The following is a 14,782-nucleotide window of genomic DNA, read 5'->3' as shown; positions in this document are numbered from 1 at the left end:
CAGCCACTTAATCGATACCGAGCGAGGTGGCGCAGTGTCTAGCACACTGGATTCGCATTCGGGAGGGCGACACTTCAATTCCACGTCCGGCCAATCTGATTTACGTTTTCCGTGATTTCCCTAAGTCGCTGCAGGAAAATGCCGGGACGGTTCCTTTGAAAAGCCACGGCCAACTTCTTTCCCCGTCCTTCCCTAATCCGATGACCTCGCTGTCTGGTCTCCTACCTCAAACAACCCAACCCAACCAACTTAATCGATATACGATAGACGTTCGCTCTCAGATCTCTGGGCAATTGTTAGCAAGAAGAGTCATACTATAGAAAATAGAAAATTGGCCATGAGTTACAAAACACTTTTGGAACAAGATATACCATATTTCTATCATACTTATCCAAGTGTCTTCAGTTTTTTTGTGTAATTAGGGGCGTAATCATACAGGTTTCTAATGTCTTTGTACGTTTATTCCATTTATAGTCCTTAATATTCGTATACTGTTCAGAAACGTTGCCCTATAAAGTGGGTTTCACCATCTGGTTCAACGAAAATGAGAAGAGATATCAAAATGGAAAGTGTGGAAGTAAAAACTTTCCAGCATATAACCCAGAGACAATACCAATATAGCGTGCTTCAGCTGCCCCTATCTACGTCGTTTTATGCAACTTAATTGCCGGCCGGGGTGGCAGAGCGGCTTTAGGCGCTACAATCTGGAACCGCGCGACCGCTACGGTCGCAGGTTCGAATCCTGCCTCGGGCATGGATGCGTGTGATGTCCTTAGGTTAGTTAGGTTTAAGTAGTCCTAAGTTCTAGGGGACTGATAACCTCAGAAGTTAACGCTCATAGTGCACAGAGCCATTTGAACCATTTCGAACAAGCCCTGTTGACAGCTTACTTGTGGAGGCTGGTGTTCCTCCATTGCGGATCCGGCGCGACCGACTTCTGGCCGCTTATGCTGCCCACGTTTGTAGCTTGCCAGGGCATCCCAACTACCCTTATTGTCTGAAGAGTGTCGTTGGCCAGTCCACTCTCTAGGTGTCATAATGCCTCAGAACAATTGCTAAAGTGTTTAAAGACATCTAGGACCTACTGTAAAAATTTTGTTCATGGTACTACTTTAGTACAAAAAGCGGTGAATCATCTTTTCATTGGGTTATTTACTAGAAACATGTTAGTTCCATGCTTCACATCTTGATATCTCCTGTTAATTTTGTTGTTTCCAATGATGAAACACACTTTATAATGCAAAGTTTCTGAGCCATTTGCAAAAGATTTAGTACTATAAACGAACTAAACTATAGATGCATCCTAAACCTGTATAATTTCAGCACTCGTTACACGAAGAAAAGTTGGAGAGAGTTGGTAAGTATGGCAGAAGTAAGATATATCTTGGTCCAAAAATTCCTTGCAATTTATGGCCAATCCTTAAAGATTCTGCTGGCTAAGAGTCGCCAAAACTATGGGAGGGAATGTCTATTATACACTCCTGGAAATGGAAAAAAGAACACATTGACACCGGTGTGTCAGACCCACCATACTTGCTCGGGACACTGCGAGAGGGCTGTACAAGTAATGATCACACGCACGGCACAGCGGACACACCAGGAACCGCGGTGTTAGCCGTCGAATGGCGCTAGCTGCGCAGCATTTGTGCACCGCCGCCGTCACTGTCAGCCAGTTTGCCGCGGCATACGGAGCTCCATCGCAGTCTTTAACACTGGTAGCATGCCGCGACAGCGTGGACGTGAACCGTATGTGCAGTTGACGGACTTTGAGCGAGGGCGTATAGTGGGCATGCGGGAGGCCGGGTGGACATACCGCCGAATTGCTCAACACGTGGGGCGTGAGGTCTCCACAGTACATCGATGTTGTCGCCAGTGGTCGGCGGAAGGTGCACGTGGCCGTCGACCTGGGACCGGACCGCAGCGACGCACGGATGCACGCCAAGACCGTAGGATTCTACGCAGTGCCGTAGGGGACCGCACCGCCACTTCCCAGCAAATTAGGGACACTGTCGCTCCTGGGGTATCGGCGAGGACCATTCGCAACCGTCTCCATGAAGCTGGGCTACGGTCCTGCACACCGTTAGGCCGTCTTCCGCTCACGCCCCAACATCGTGCAGCCCGCCTCCAGTGGTGTCGCGACAGGCGTGAATGGAGGGACGAATGGAGACGTGTCGTCTTCAGCGATGAGAGTCGCTTCTGCCTTGGTGCCAATGATGGTCGTATGCGTGTTTGGCGCCGTGCAGGTGAGCGCCATAATCAGGACTGCATACGACCGAGGCACACAGGGCCAACACCCGGCATCATGGTGTGGGGAGCGATCTCCTACACTGGCCGTACACCTCTGGTGATCGTCGAGGGGACACTGAATAGTGCACGGTACATCCAAACTGTCATCGAACCCATCGTTCTACCATTCCTAGACCGGCAAGGGAACTTGCTGTTCCAACAGGACAATGCACGTCCGCATGTATCCCGTGCCACCCAACGTGTTCTAGAAGGTGTAAGTCAACTACCCTGGCCAGTAAGATCTCCGGATCTGTCCCCCATTGAGCATGTTTGGGACTGGATGAAGTGTCGTCTCACGCGGTCTGCACGTCCAGCACGAACGCTGGTCCAACTGAGGCGCCAGGTGGAAATGGCATGGCAAGCCGTTCCACAGGACTACATCCAGCATCTCTACGATCGTCTTCATGGGAGAATAGCAGCCTGCATTGCTGCGAAAGGTGGATATACACTGTACTAGTGCCGACATTGTGCATGCTCTGTTGCCTGTGTCTATGTGCCTGTGGTTTTGTCAGTGTGATCATGTGATGTATCTGACCCCAGGAATGTGTCAATAAAGTTTCCCCTTCCTGGGACAATGTATTCACGGTGTTCTTATTTCAATTTCCAGGAGTGTACATCGATTACGTGGCTGTCACTTGTCAGGATATAGTTCCTAACACATTCACAGTAGAGGTTGCATAAAACGACATCGGTAGGGGCTGCTGACTGCTAATGTCTCAAGATTTTCCGCCTCTTTCTACGATGTTAAATCTGCAATTTACTAGAGTTGCAGACAACCATTACTAGAAATTCGTAAGAACTGTGCTATGCATAAAAAATTTATGTCTAGAGGGGCCAAGTGCCCCTTCTTGTCTTCCTTATTGATGCCCATGAATAGAACGACGATAATGTAGTCAGGTCCTCTGCATCGACACGTGGAGGATTTATTTGACATTTGATCGTTATAGAAGAGTTTGGAGGCAGCCAGATACCAGATGCACGTCTCAGATATACAAGGAAGATGGGATAATTGTGTTTGGAGACCATATCGTGTACGACGTTGGACGTCCCCCATCGCTACCGAGGGTAATTTGAGGGTTGTGCTGTATCAGGACAGGATCCTCCATTCTATTGTCCAGTCGTACAGTCAGCATTTCGATTAGTATTTCATCTTCACAATAACGCACGGGCACATCACAATCACCTTGTGAACATCTTCATCCAAGAGGCAGGAACCAACAGAATGGAATGGCCTACAGTGTCTGTAACCAATGACTCAGACATGATGCCATATGGGGTGTAGGAAGCATCTTTAATATTCTGAAGATGAGTTTACTTGATACGCGTAAATGAAATTGAGTTTATGAACTTCAAGTAACTAAAAGTCTTTTTCTCCGCTCACAACAGTATTTAAATTTTATAAATTTGTAAAATGGTCACAGGCCTCTTACGTGGGATCAGTTGATATTTGCCGTACATACTCGAAGAAACTTTGCTCACACACTGGATGACCTCGGGAGACCTACCGACGAAAATTGGGGGACAGCTTGGAGACCGATCACTAAGAAGACTGTCGGATCCAGAAAACCGGCCATTTATGTCATTATGTAAAGCGTTACTGACACATATGTAATTGATATATCTTCAAGAGTAATATGTACTAAAAAAAAAGACCAAGCTTCAGGATGTATTTTTCATATTTACTTAGTTCTTTTATAGATTACAAATTTTAAAATAATGATGACGAAAGTACAATTATTCTTCCAAAAAATTCTGAGGTGAGTTATTGAGCTGTTTCTTCCTCTTGAGCTTCCACTCTACAAACGTGACGTATTTGTAGTTGACTCACAGCAAAGTACGAAACCTAACGAGTACATGCACGTAATTACGTCAACGCGAGGTACTGGCTCAGTTATTCGCAACAATAGTTGAGCAGTTATTATGTTCGCTAAATGTTTCTTTCAAAATAATTCTAGAAATTGACAACAGAAGACAGAACCTGTAACGGAACAGGTAGCGAAACGTCCGGACATTGGTCTCATACGAAATGAGTCCAGTTTTCGAGAGGCAGGCGGCTCGCGCCTCGAGAAAATTACGACATGAACAATACTCGGCCGCGGTCTTTCGAACACAGCGTTGGACCTGACGAATATACTCGGGCTATGCTCTCGAAGTTCTAGAGGAGCTAAGCATGTTGTAGCGCACGCGTTGCCACAGCACGCTATTGAATGCTACCCAGAAGCGGATTTTGATTTTGCCGTTGTGTAAATATGCCCACTTGCGAATGTGCTGCCTTTAGTTTAATTATTGTTTTGTTTTTAATTCACAGTGAAGTTTAAAAGAGTTCCATAAAGGCTGTTCTCTGTAAATATGTAAATCAACAATAACAGTTCATTTATAATATTGATCGGCAACTCTGTTCTGCCCACATAGGCCTACCCTAGCGTAATGTTGATCAGCAAGTTGGTTTCTTGACATAGATTTCGTAGGTATGAACAGTGTTGAAGTCAGTATATTTTTCATTTGTGAAACTCAAAGTTCTAATACAGAGAATAACGTTTAACAAGAAAAATCTGTAACACGAAATAACGCTGTCATTCCGGAAAAATACTGTGTACGAATATCAACAGGCGTACAGGCCCGAGATGCGGGAGTTGGGGGTCATGAGTGCATAAGATGAACTTCCTTGTATGTATGAATGGTGTGTGTTTGTCGTTTGCTGATGAAGGCTATGGAGGTAAACTTTAAGCCTGCCTGCAACTTAACGTGTCTTCTTTACAGTAAGTAGCAATTTTTTGTTTTTCCACATTGTTCGCTACGGTCGCAGGTTCGAATCCTGTGGATGTGTCTGATGTCCTTAGTTTAGTCAGGTTTAAGTAGTTCTAAGTTCTAGGCGACTGATGACCTCAGAAGTTGAGTCGCATAGTGCTCAGAGCCATTTGAACCATTGAACCTACATTGTTAAAGTAAACAATGGTATGTTTTTGGGTACCATCATCGCCAAAAACACTTTAGTTAGTTTTCGAAGGTGGTGAATTGCGTGTCGAGATCAGTGAATTAAGTGTCAAAATAGTTTCGTGTTTTCTTTGTTTTAAGGTGTCGTACAGGTACTGTAAACTGATTCTTCTACTCGCAATGGCAGATAAGTGGCAGCAAAAACGAATTGCTGTTTCGTTTAAAATGGAGATGCGTGTATTTAAAGTAGCTCATGAGAAATCTGTGAATAGTTTGGAATTGCTAAGGCTCTGCAGTCGACGATACCGGTAATTAAAAACAGATATATAATCACGGCAATGTTTCAGGAAGTGTGTTCGAAATTGAGATAAAAAATAACAGCTAAATACGAATTAATTTTTTCCCAGACAAGGTAGGTCTCAGCTGGCTTTGATATTATGGCACTTCAAGTTGGGAAGAGCTGAAGAACTTGCAGCAGAAATTGTGCAAATAAACGTTTCAAAGAAAAGAAAAAGAGCATAGTGTTAAAATGTTTGCCGTGAAGCAAACCAAATTTCGCCGAATATAAGTATATACTAATTGCAATCTACGTTGTCTTCGGTACTTGAAAAATACGACGCGAAAGATTTTATAAACGCCAGTGGAATTGGTTTATTTTAAAAAAGCAATGGATTTGCTAGGACGTGCAGATGGTGGCAGTACTTCGCACTTTTTATTACCGTTCGTTCACGTATGGAGCGAAAGAAGAAAGATTACTCAAATGTCTTCGTGGACACTGAATTAGTGTGTTATCACAAAATTACTGCACCTGAGAGAGAGGGTGCTACGAACGGCTTATCGTGAGTTTTTGTCATATTAACGGGACACTGTACCACTTAATTCCATATGAACAGCTGTCTTGAAATCAGTCACAACACGATGCGCTCTCCTGAATCATCACTTACTTGTCTATTGTAACGTGTTTCTGATAACGACCACGGCAGTCCAAGCGCAATGACATCATGGCAGGGTAGTAATCTTGCCTTTGTGGTCCCTACCGAATGATACCTAGGGAGTTGTACGGTCCTTGATTCATCACTTAAAGCTGGTTCACAAAACTTTGTTGATAGACTGGATAGTTGGCGTTTATCTTAAACTGCTTGCGAGTCCAGTTACTGTAGCATTTCTGTGATGCTCACCCATGAGTCAAAGAAACCTATGACTATTTTCGTCCCTTCTTTGTGCACATCCTATATCCCTTGTCAGTATTACCTGTTGTGAGCCCCACACACTTGAGCAATATTCTAAGGTAAATCACACAAGTGTTTCGCAAATAATCTCCTTTGTATACTAATTGTATTTCCCCAGTATGTTATGTGGGGCATTCAATAAGTAATTCATTTTTTTTTTCTGAAAGCAGATTAGTTTTAGTCTTATGTACAGTACACCACATTATTCCTCACTCTTGTGGCTACAAAGCCTTATTTTTCAAAATAACCAATGTGACAGCCTTATGCCACCTTACTGGGAGTGCCTGTACACCCACGTGGTACTCCTCTATTGGTTGACGTCAGAGCCAACGTCTTGCGACATCAATAACCTCCCCATCATCCACGTACTGCTTCCTGTTGAGTGAATCCTTTACTGGCGCAAACAGAAGGTAATCAGTAGGTGCGTGATCCGGGTTGTGGGGTAGATGAGGAAGAACGGTCCAATGAAGTTTTGTGAAGTTCTCTCAGGTGTGCAGATTTATTTGAGGTCTTGTGTTGTCATGGATAAGGAGAAGTTCGTTTGAATTTTTGTGGCGATGAGCACATTGAAGCCCCCTTCCTAGATTTCTTTAGGGAAGCACAATACACTTCACAGTTGAACATTACCTCATGAGGGAGGACATCAGCAAATCTTTCTCTTCAGAGAAGAGGTGGTGTGTTCTTGTTCCATGGATAGCCGTTTTGTTTCCAGTTTGAAGTGATAAATCCATGTTACCTCATCTGTATGATCTTTGACAAAAAGTTGTGACGAACAACATCATAACGCACAATCAGTTCTGCACAGCTGCTTCTTTGTGTGCTTCATGGCCTTCTTTTAGGTCGAGAGGAACCCAGCAGCCACAACCTCTGACTATCCCAACTAGTGGGTGAGTCAGTTAGCACTACCGACAGAGACTTTCAGTTGAGCAGTGATGTTTTTGATTGTGATCTATTGGCACCTCGAATGAGTGTGTCCACACCTTCCAACAGTGCAGGAGTCACAGCTATGTGTGGCTACCCAGCACACTGCAATTCGGACAGGTTTACGCGACCTTGTTGCGATGATGATGGACACCTCGCCCGATGACTCACTGTGCTTTTATACACTGCCAGGTCTCTGCAGAAAATCTGCAAGAGCCTATTAATATCTTCGATGCTCTCCTTTTCCACCAAAAGAAACTCAGTGACAGCTCCCTGCTTGGAATGCACTTCCATTATAAAATGCCATTTTAAGGCTACGTATAGCTCTGATACAAGTCGGAACCTCATGAAACTTTAGGGGCTGAAACGGAAATATACTGAAATGTCCCATAACTTAGTCTGCATTTTTTCTACTGAAATTCACTGAGAAAAAAATTGTGTTGCCTTTGCTCCTCATACTAATGGACTTAAGTCTGTGACCTGCTTTGCCTACAACTGACACTCCGTGATTGCTCCATTTCATCGAATTACAGACTGTTACACCCAGCTGTTTCTATGAGTTACCATTTCCAGATGTGACTCATTGACATTGTGCTTTTAGTATACTATGGGTGTTCATTACGTGAAATATATAATGTGAAAAGGTCTTAATACACTTCACTGTGGCACACTCAAAGTTACTTCTGCATCAATCAAAAACATTCCATCCATGATACTTGAGTTATTTGGTACATACAAGCAAGTGAAAACTGAATCTTAAGGGTAATAAAAAAAGGACTTAATATGGAGTACCTATACAGATGAAGAATGGCCTCTGAAAGGTGTAAATGAAGAAATGAAATAGTATACTATATGTATTAGTATGTAAATGACAACACAATGTGTTAAAAGTATTTAAGACACAGTAGACAACCACATTAAACCTAGTTCCATCATTTCAATTTTGCACAGAAATAGTATTGCAACAATTCTAGCAGTTGATCTGATAAATAAAAGTAGTACTTTGTGCTGATTCAATGTTTTTCTTACTACCAGTATGAAAAACAGATGTTTATTCATCTGTTCTGTTTACTATCTACAGGCTGCATCTGTCAAGAATCCTCTAGTGCAGAAGAGCCTTTCTATTTTGGCAGGGGAAGTAAAAGGATCACCTGATGTTGTTGTGGCCCTGAGCCGTGAGAAACTTAGGAAGGTAAGTCAATAATTTTGAGATTCTTTGTGAGCTTATGTTTTGGGTTTCATTTTTTTGTAGATTCACATCAATAAAATCATATTGAAAATATGATACTTTAATTCAGGTATCTTTAGACAAAGACTTACAACAAAATTTGTAGTGAAAGTAGGCACATACAAAACATAGTACCATAGATAAAGTCATTCAGAAATCTTTGTGTTTAAACATCTTTTAATTACAAACTATTTTAATTTGTTCTTAAAAATATTTAAGTGTTGTAGCCTAATACTATTTGGAAATATGTTAATGTCTTTTGGCAGCAAATGGAATGTGAAACATACGCCTTCTGTTATGCTGTATATCATGACAATCATTTTGGGTCTCTGCATAGAAATCATTATGTCCATTCATTATGGTATTTTTTACCCATTATTATTTATTCTCTATTTCTTACTTCTGTATTATCTTATTGTGAACATAATTGTCTTAAAGATACATAGAGAGTACATATGTAGCAAATTATATTTAATGAAATGACTCTTATTGTTATCTACCTGTATTAGGATTTATTCTGTCTGTTCTCTTGTGCAGCCTGTGCGCCATCTCCATGTAGACTGCAGATGACTCACATCAAATCTGAATTTCATACATTAGATGTGAGATATTTAATCCGAAGTAGATTTGTTGTAGTACAGAAGGAATTATCTTGGTTATGAGGCTTCTAATAAGACAATCTTATTGCCAATCTCTTTATAGATGAAGCTTTAAGATGTTTATTTATCACAAGGCCCATTAATTTGTATTTTATCAGATTTTATTCATACAAATGATGATTCAACATTTCTGTGGACTTGAGAGGTAGCTTGTAACATGAGTTGAAATGCAAAGAAATTGCAGTGTAAAAACTTGAAGTGTTGCAGTTAATGGAGAACATACATCCACAATATGGATGAACATAGCTGTATCTTGCTGGAACCTTGTGCATTAGAGTGAAATTCTGTTTAGAGACACATTTTACTCTCTTAAAAATATTAAAAGTCTTTCATTTAATATTGTGTATGTATAGTACATTGCCTGATCCACATTTTGTGAGCATTAGACTTCGAAATGTTGCTGCAGGTTTCATCATTGTCTGTTTAGCACATACATGATAATGTAGTTTAAAATTTTGACCTTTTAATTTTTTTTTCAGCTTACTCCAAGGATTTTGAAGTCTCTTGAGTTTCTCACACAAAATCTTAAGAAATCCATTGAAGCTTCAGAACCAAGCATTGACATTACATAGTGAGTATTATATTTTGTGTTGCTACTTTGTGGTATGCATTATCACTATAAATGTACTAACCAATATTTTATTCTTGAAATTAATCTGAGAACTACATTTGTCATAACTTGATTAAAATAACTGTAAATTCATTTTGTGGGCTTAGAATGTAAACCAGTTGACACTGTAGACTGGATAAGAATTTTTTTAGCACATTTTATTTATGCTATAAAAGAGGATGTGCAGAAATTTCATATGGAATTTCATATCATTCTCAGGTAATCCTTCCAGCATCATTACTTCCAACATGATGGAAAAATAGAAAATGGTCCTTCATACAGTGTTTCAGTCTCAGTACTGAGCTGACTTCACGCGGGAGATCTTACGTTAGATTCATGTGCCTGTTCCCATCTCAGGTTTCATCTGTTGGTTTTTTCCTCTCATTGTTCATGCCATTGCATAATTTCACATTTGTACAAACATACATATTTATCTGTTATTTATGTACTCAGCTTACATTTAGTTTGTCCCTACCTTCACTTTTGTGTTACTTCCTTGTATCATTCTCTTCATTATGTTTTTACTGTGGCAAAGGAACTGATAGTTCTGAAAGCTAGATTATTTTTCCATTTGAGTTTTGTCATCTGTGATACAGTAGTCTGTTTTTAACAGCTGTTTACCTTTTTATATTATCAGACTTTTTTGCCCTCCTCTTTGATATTTTTTTACCACTTGCTTCTTGTATAGTAAGATATATATATATATCTGTGTACCCCAGGAATGAAATCAAGGGTTCATAAAGATTGGTGCTTGTATATTGTTAAAAGATATGTAATTATGATAAGTACTACAGCCTTCTTGCTATATATGAATTTTTAACTTGATGGAGGATCCTCCTATTAAACAACTGTCTTGTTATGGTAATATCACTAATGCATTTAGTGACATGTAATGGACATCAACATGATGTAATACTTAAGATGCATATATTGATAGTGTAATAACACATTAAGACTTGAATACTGTAATTGTGCAGTGGTATGAAATTGAGTATGGATTGCACAGTGGTATGATATTGAGTATGGGTATTAATAACTACATCACTTTTTTCTAGTGCTGTTCGTAACTTCCTTGCTCATTCATTGGCTCTGACTCTTCTGGACAAGGATTCACAGGCAGAAGAGCCCAAGGTGGACCAAAATGCACTTTCTGGAACTCTAGAACAAGTTCTTAAAATTGACAATCCCACTTATCCAGTTGCATCGTTTCCATGTAAGTTTTCCAGGTTGCCTTTGCATTATGTTCCATTGTTTGTGATTTTCTGCAAGCTCTCTGTTACCAAGCTTGAAATTACAGTTTAGTATTTCTGTTAACTTAGTTTTACAAAAGTCTTCCAACTTTTTAGAAATACGCAAGAATGGAAATGCTTTTGTTGAAGTTTCACTTTTGTAATGCTGTGAAATAATGGAACTGAAGTAGACTGTGGACTAATTTTGTTCATACAACTTTTTAATATAATCATATTGTGTGTGCTGAATTCAGATAGGTGAACAGAAGTATTAAAAAATCAAGAAGTTCTTTATTTTTGGTGGTCTGTTTTCTATCATAATATAGCAGATGATTTAAGGAAGATGCTTCTTAATATCAACCATTAAGTAACTGGTGAATGAACTATATATACAATCATACTTCTTTTGAAGATGATCCATATGAAATTGCCTAAAAGTGCAACCACAGATAATACCATTGAGAAAATAAACAAGACAGCACTACACAATTGGTAATTAGACATGGGCAAAATAGCTGGTGACAGAGTCATATCAAGAAAGGAAATATGGCTAATTTTACATAAAGAATTAACCAAGAGAAAGACTTGCACAAGATTATTGCAATTTTTTTAGACCATAGACCAATATCATATGAGAAAATAAATGTTTTAACTATTTTAAGAAGGGCCCAATTAATTTTTTTTACTGATCTGTTCTGTTGATGAGACCTGGGTCTACTAGTTAATACCATAAATGAAATAGCCATCAAGTCTACAGGTGAAGTTGAGGGCTGCACATAACAAAAATGGTGACATAAATCTGCCAGGTAAGTTACGGCCAGTTCTCTTTGGGATACAAAAGGGAATATTTTTGCTGATAATTTGTTAAAGGGTAAAACAGTTGTTAGTGACATTGTGCAGATCGTTTAGACCAAACAAACGGAAAAATAATGTATTATAGACATGGCTCAGAATATACAAGTGGTTCAGAATATAAAAGGGCTTCCATTTGATCATTTTGACAGTGTGCATATACACAAAAGTGTCTGAGTAATGAGAAATCTGATAAATTTGAAGTATGGACTGATAAAATATCTATCATCTGAATGAAACAGACATTTTTCCACTGAGCCTATATTATTTACTGAGATTTATTGTTCATCACATGTTTAGTTTCAGTTAATCTAGCCATTGTTAAGTGTTTACTTACAACCTCAATCACCTCTTTGTGATTAACAAGTGAAAATTAACTATGTCTGTCTTTTTTAAATATCAAAAGTTTAAATATGGAAACAGGATGATTGTACTTATACATTCTCGTGTCAATATAGGCATAAAAATAACGATTAACAGTTACACTCAGCAGATACAGTATACAGGGTGTTACAAAAAGGTATGGCCAAACTTTCAGGAAACATTCCTCACACACAAAGAAAGAAAATATGTTATGTGGACATGTGTCCAGAAACGCTTACTTTCCATGTTAGAGCTCATTTTATTACTTCTCTTCAAATCAGATTAATCATGGAATGGAAACACACAACAACAGAAAGTACCAGCGTGACTTCAAACACTTTGTTACAGGAAATGTTCAAAATGTCCTCCGTTAATGAGGAAACATGCATCCACCCTCCGTCTAATGGGATCCCTGATGCGCTGATGCAGCCCTGGAGAATGGCGTATCGTATCTACAATACGAGCATGAAGAGTCTCTACATTTGGTAGACATTGCGTAGACAAGAGCTTTCAAATGATCCCATAAATGAAAGTCAAGAGGGTTGAGATCAGGAGAGCGTGGAGGCCATGGAATTGGTCCGCCTCTGCCAATCCATCGGTCACCGAATCTGTTGTTGAGAAGCGTACGAACACTTCGACTGAAATGTGCAGGAGCTCCATCGTGCATGAACCACATGTTGTGTCGTACTTGTAAAGGCACATGTTCTAGCACCAGAGGTAGAGTATCCTGTATGAAATCATGATAACATGCTCCATTAACGTGCTCCATTGAGCATAGGTGGAAGAACATGGGGCCCAATCAAGACATCACCAACAATGCCTGCCCAAACGTTCACAGAAAATCTATGCTGATGACATGATTGCACAGTTGTGTGCGGATTCTCGTCAGCCCACACATATTGATTGTGAAAATTTGTAATTTGATCACGTTGGAATGAAGCCTCATCCGTGAAGAGAAAATTTACACTGAAATGAGCATTGACACATTGTTGGACGAACCATTCGCAGAAGTGTACCCGTGGAGGCCAATCAGCTGCTGATAGTGTCTGCACCCGCTGTACATGGTACAGAAACAACTGGTTCTCCCGTAGCACTCTCCATACAGTGACGTGGTTGACATTACCTTGTACAGCAGCAACTTCTCTGATGCTGACTTTAGGGTTATCATCAACTGCACGAAGAATTGCCTCCTCCATTGCAGGTGTCCTCGTCATTCTAGGTGTTTCCCAGTCGTGAGTCATAGAGTGGAATGTTCCGTGCTCCCTAAGATTCCCATCAATTGCTTCAAACGTCTTCCTGTCGGGACACCTTTGTTTTGGAAATATGTTTTGATACAAAAGTACCGCGCCATGGCTATTGCCCCATGCTAATCCATACATCAAATGGGCATCTGCCAACTCTGAATTTGTAAACATTGCACTGACTGCAAAACCACGTTTGTGATGAACACTAACCTGTTGATGCTACGTACTGATGTGCTTGATGCTAGTACTGTAGGGCAATGAGTCGCATGTCAACACAAGCACCAAAGTCAACATTACCTTCCTTCAATTGGGCCAACTGGCGGTGAATCGAGGAAGTGCAGTACATACTGACGAAACTAAAACGAGCTCTAACATGGGAATTAAGCATTTCTGGACACATGTCCACATAACATCTTTTATTTATTTGTGTGTGAGGAATGTTTCCTGAAAGTTTGGCCGTACTTTTTTTGTAAAACCCTGTATATTATGAAATAGCATATAACATTGTACCTGTACAAAAAGTACATGACCTTATTGGCTCAAAATGGGAGATTCGTAGAGTGTATACAACATAATGGCAAAACAGTTAGCCAAAGCAAGATGCGGCAGCCATGAAAGTAGCATTATGCGTACATGATGTTTGACTGTTCATGGTAGTTTACAAACATTTGGTGCACTTAATGTAGGAAATAACTATGCAAACATTTAATGCTGGTTAAAGCATAAAAGTGAGAACAGATTAGCAGTTTCACTGATCTATGTGTGTGTATAAAGTCATATACCAAAAGCAAAGTCAGTAAGAAAGCAATGTGGAGATGCAAAATGAATATGTTAGAAAATATTTAAAAATTGGAATTTACAACCATTTTTTCTACAAATGTGAATTCAACATTTAAAATATCAGTAATATCTGTGTTGGAGCAATGCCTCTCTATCTCTGTTTTATAGGTTTCGCTCAGAGTGTAGACAACACAAATAATCCTACTTGTCATTGTGAAGAGCATGAACAGCATTGTTACTTTTGATTTGATTGGGCAAGCAGAATATGATTGAAATTGTTGAGTAACCTTCTGTTTGTAGTTTAGTTTGTTATTGACGAGTGTAATCTGTTAATTTACTAATTATTTTTATATTGTATAGGTTAGTCTTATTAATATCACACTCTGCTTTCTGATCTCTATACAGTCTTCTACCACTTTGATCCATTAGTAATTTTCTCATAAAAAT

General features: G+C 39.8%; 1 protein-coding gene across 1 annotated transcript in view; it reads left to right on the top strand.

The window, feature by feature from the left end:
• The window catches only part of LOC126355849 (cytochrome P450 3A41-like), a 257,307-nt gene that overhangs the window by 233,586 nt on the left and 8,939 nt on the right, over positions 1 to 14,782 (top strand). The window contains exons 5-7 of the mRNA XM_050006329.1: positions 8,452 to 8,562; positions 9,737 to 9,828; positions 10,923 to 11,080. Coding sequence (XP_049862286.1) covers positions 8,452 to 8,562; positions 9,737 to 9,828; positions 10,923 to 11,080 — 361 coding nt within the window. The remainder of the gene's footprint in view (positions 1 to 8,451; positions 8,563 to 9,736; positions 9,829 to 10,922; positions 11,081 to 14,782) is intronic.

The sequence above is a fragment of the Schistocerca gregaria genome, chromosome 1 (genome assembly GCF_023897955.1).
Source record: "Schistocerca gregaria isolate iqSchGreg1 chromosome 1, iqSchGreg1.2, whole genome shotgun sequence".
Lineage (NCBI taxonomy): Eukaryota > Metazoa > Arthropoda > Insecta > Orthoptera > Acrididae > Schistocerca > Schistocerca gregaria.
Note: the sequence above shows the minus strand (reverse complement) of the source record. Positions and strands in the feature narration are given on the sequence as shown.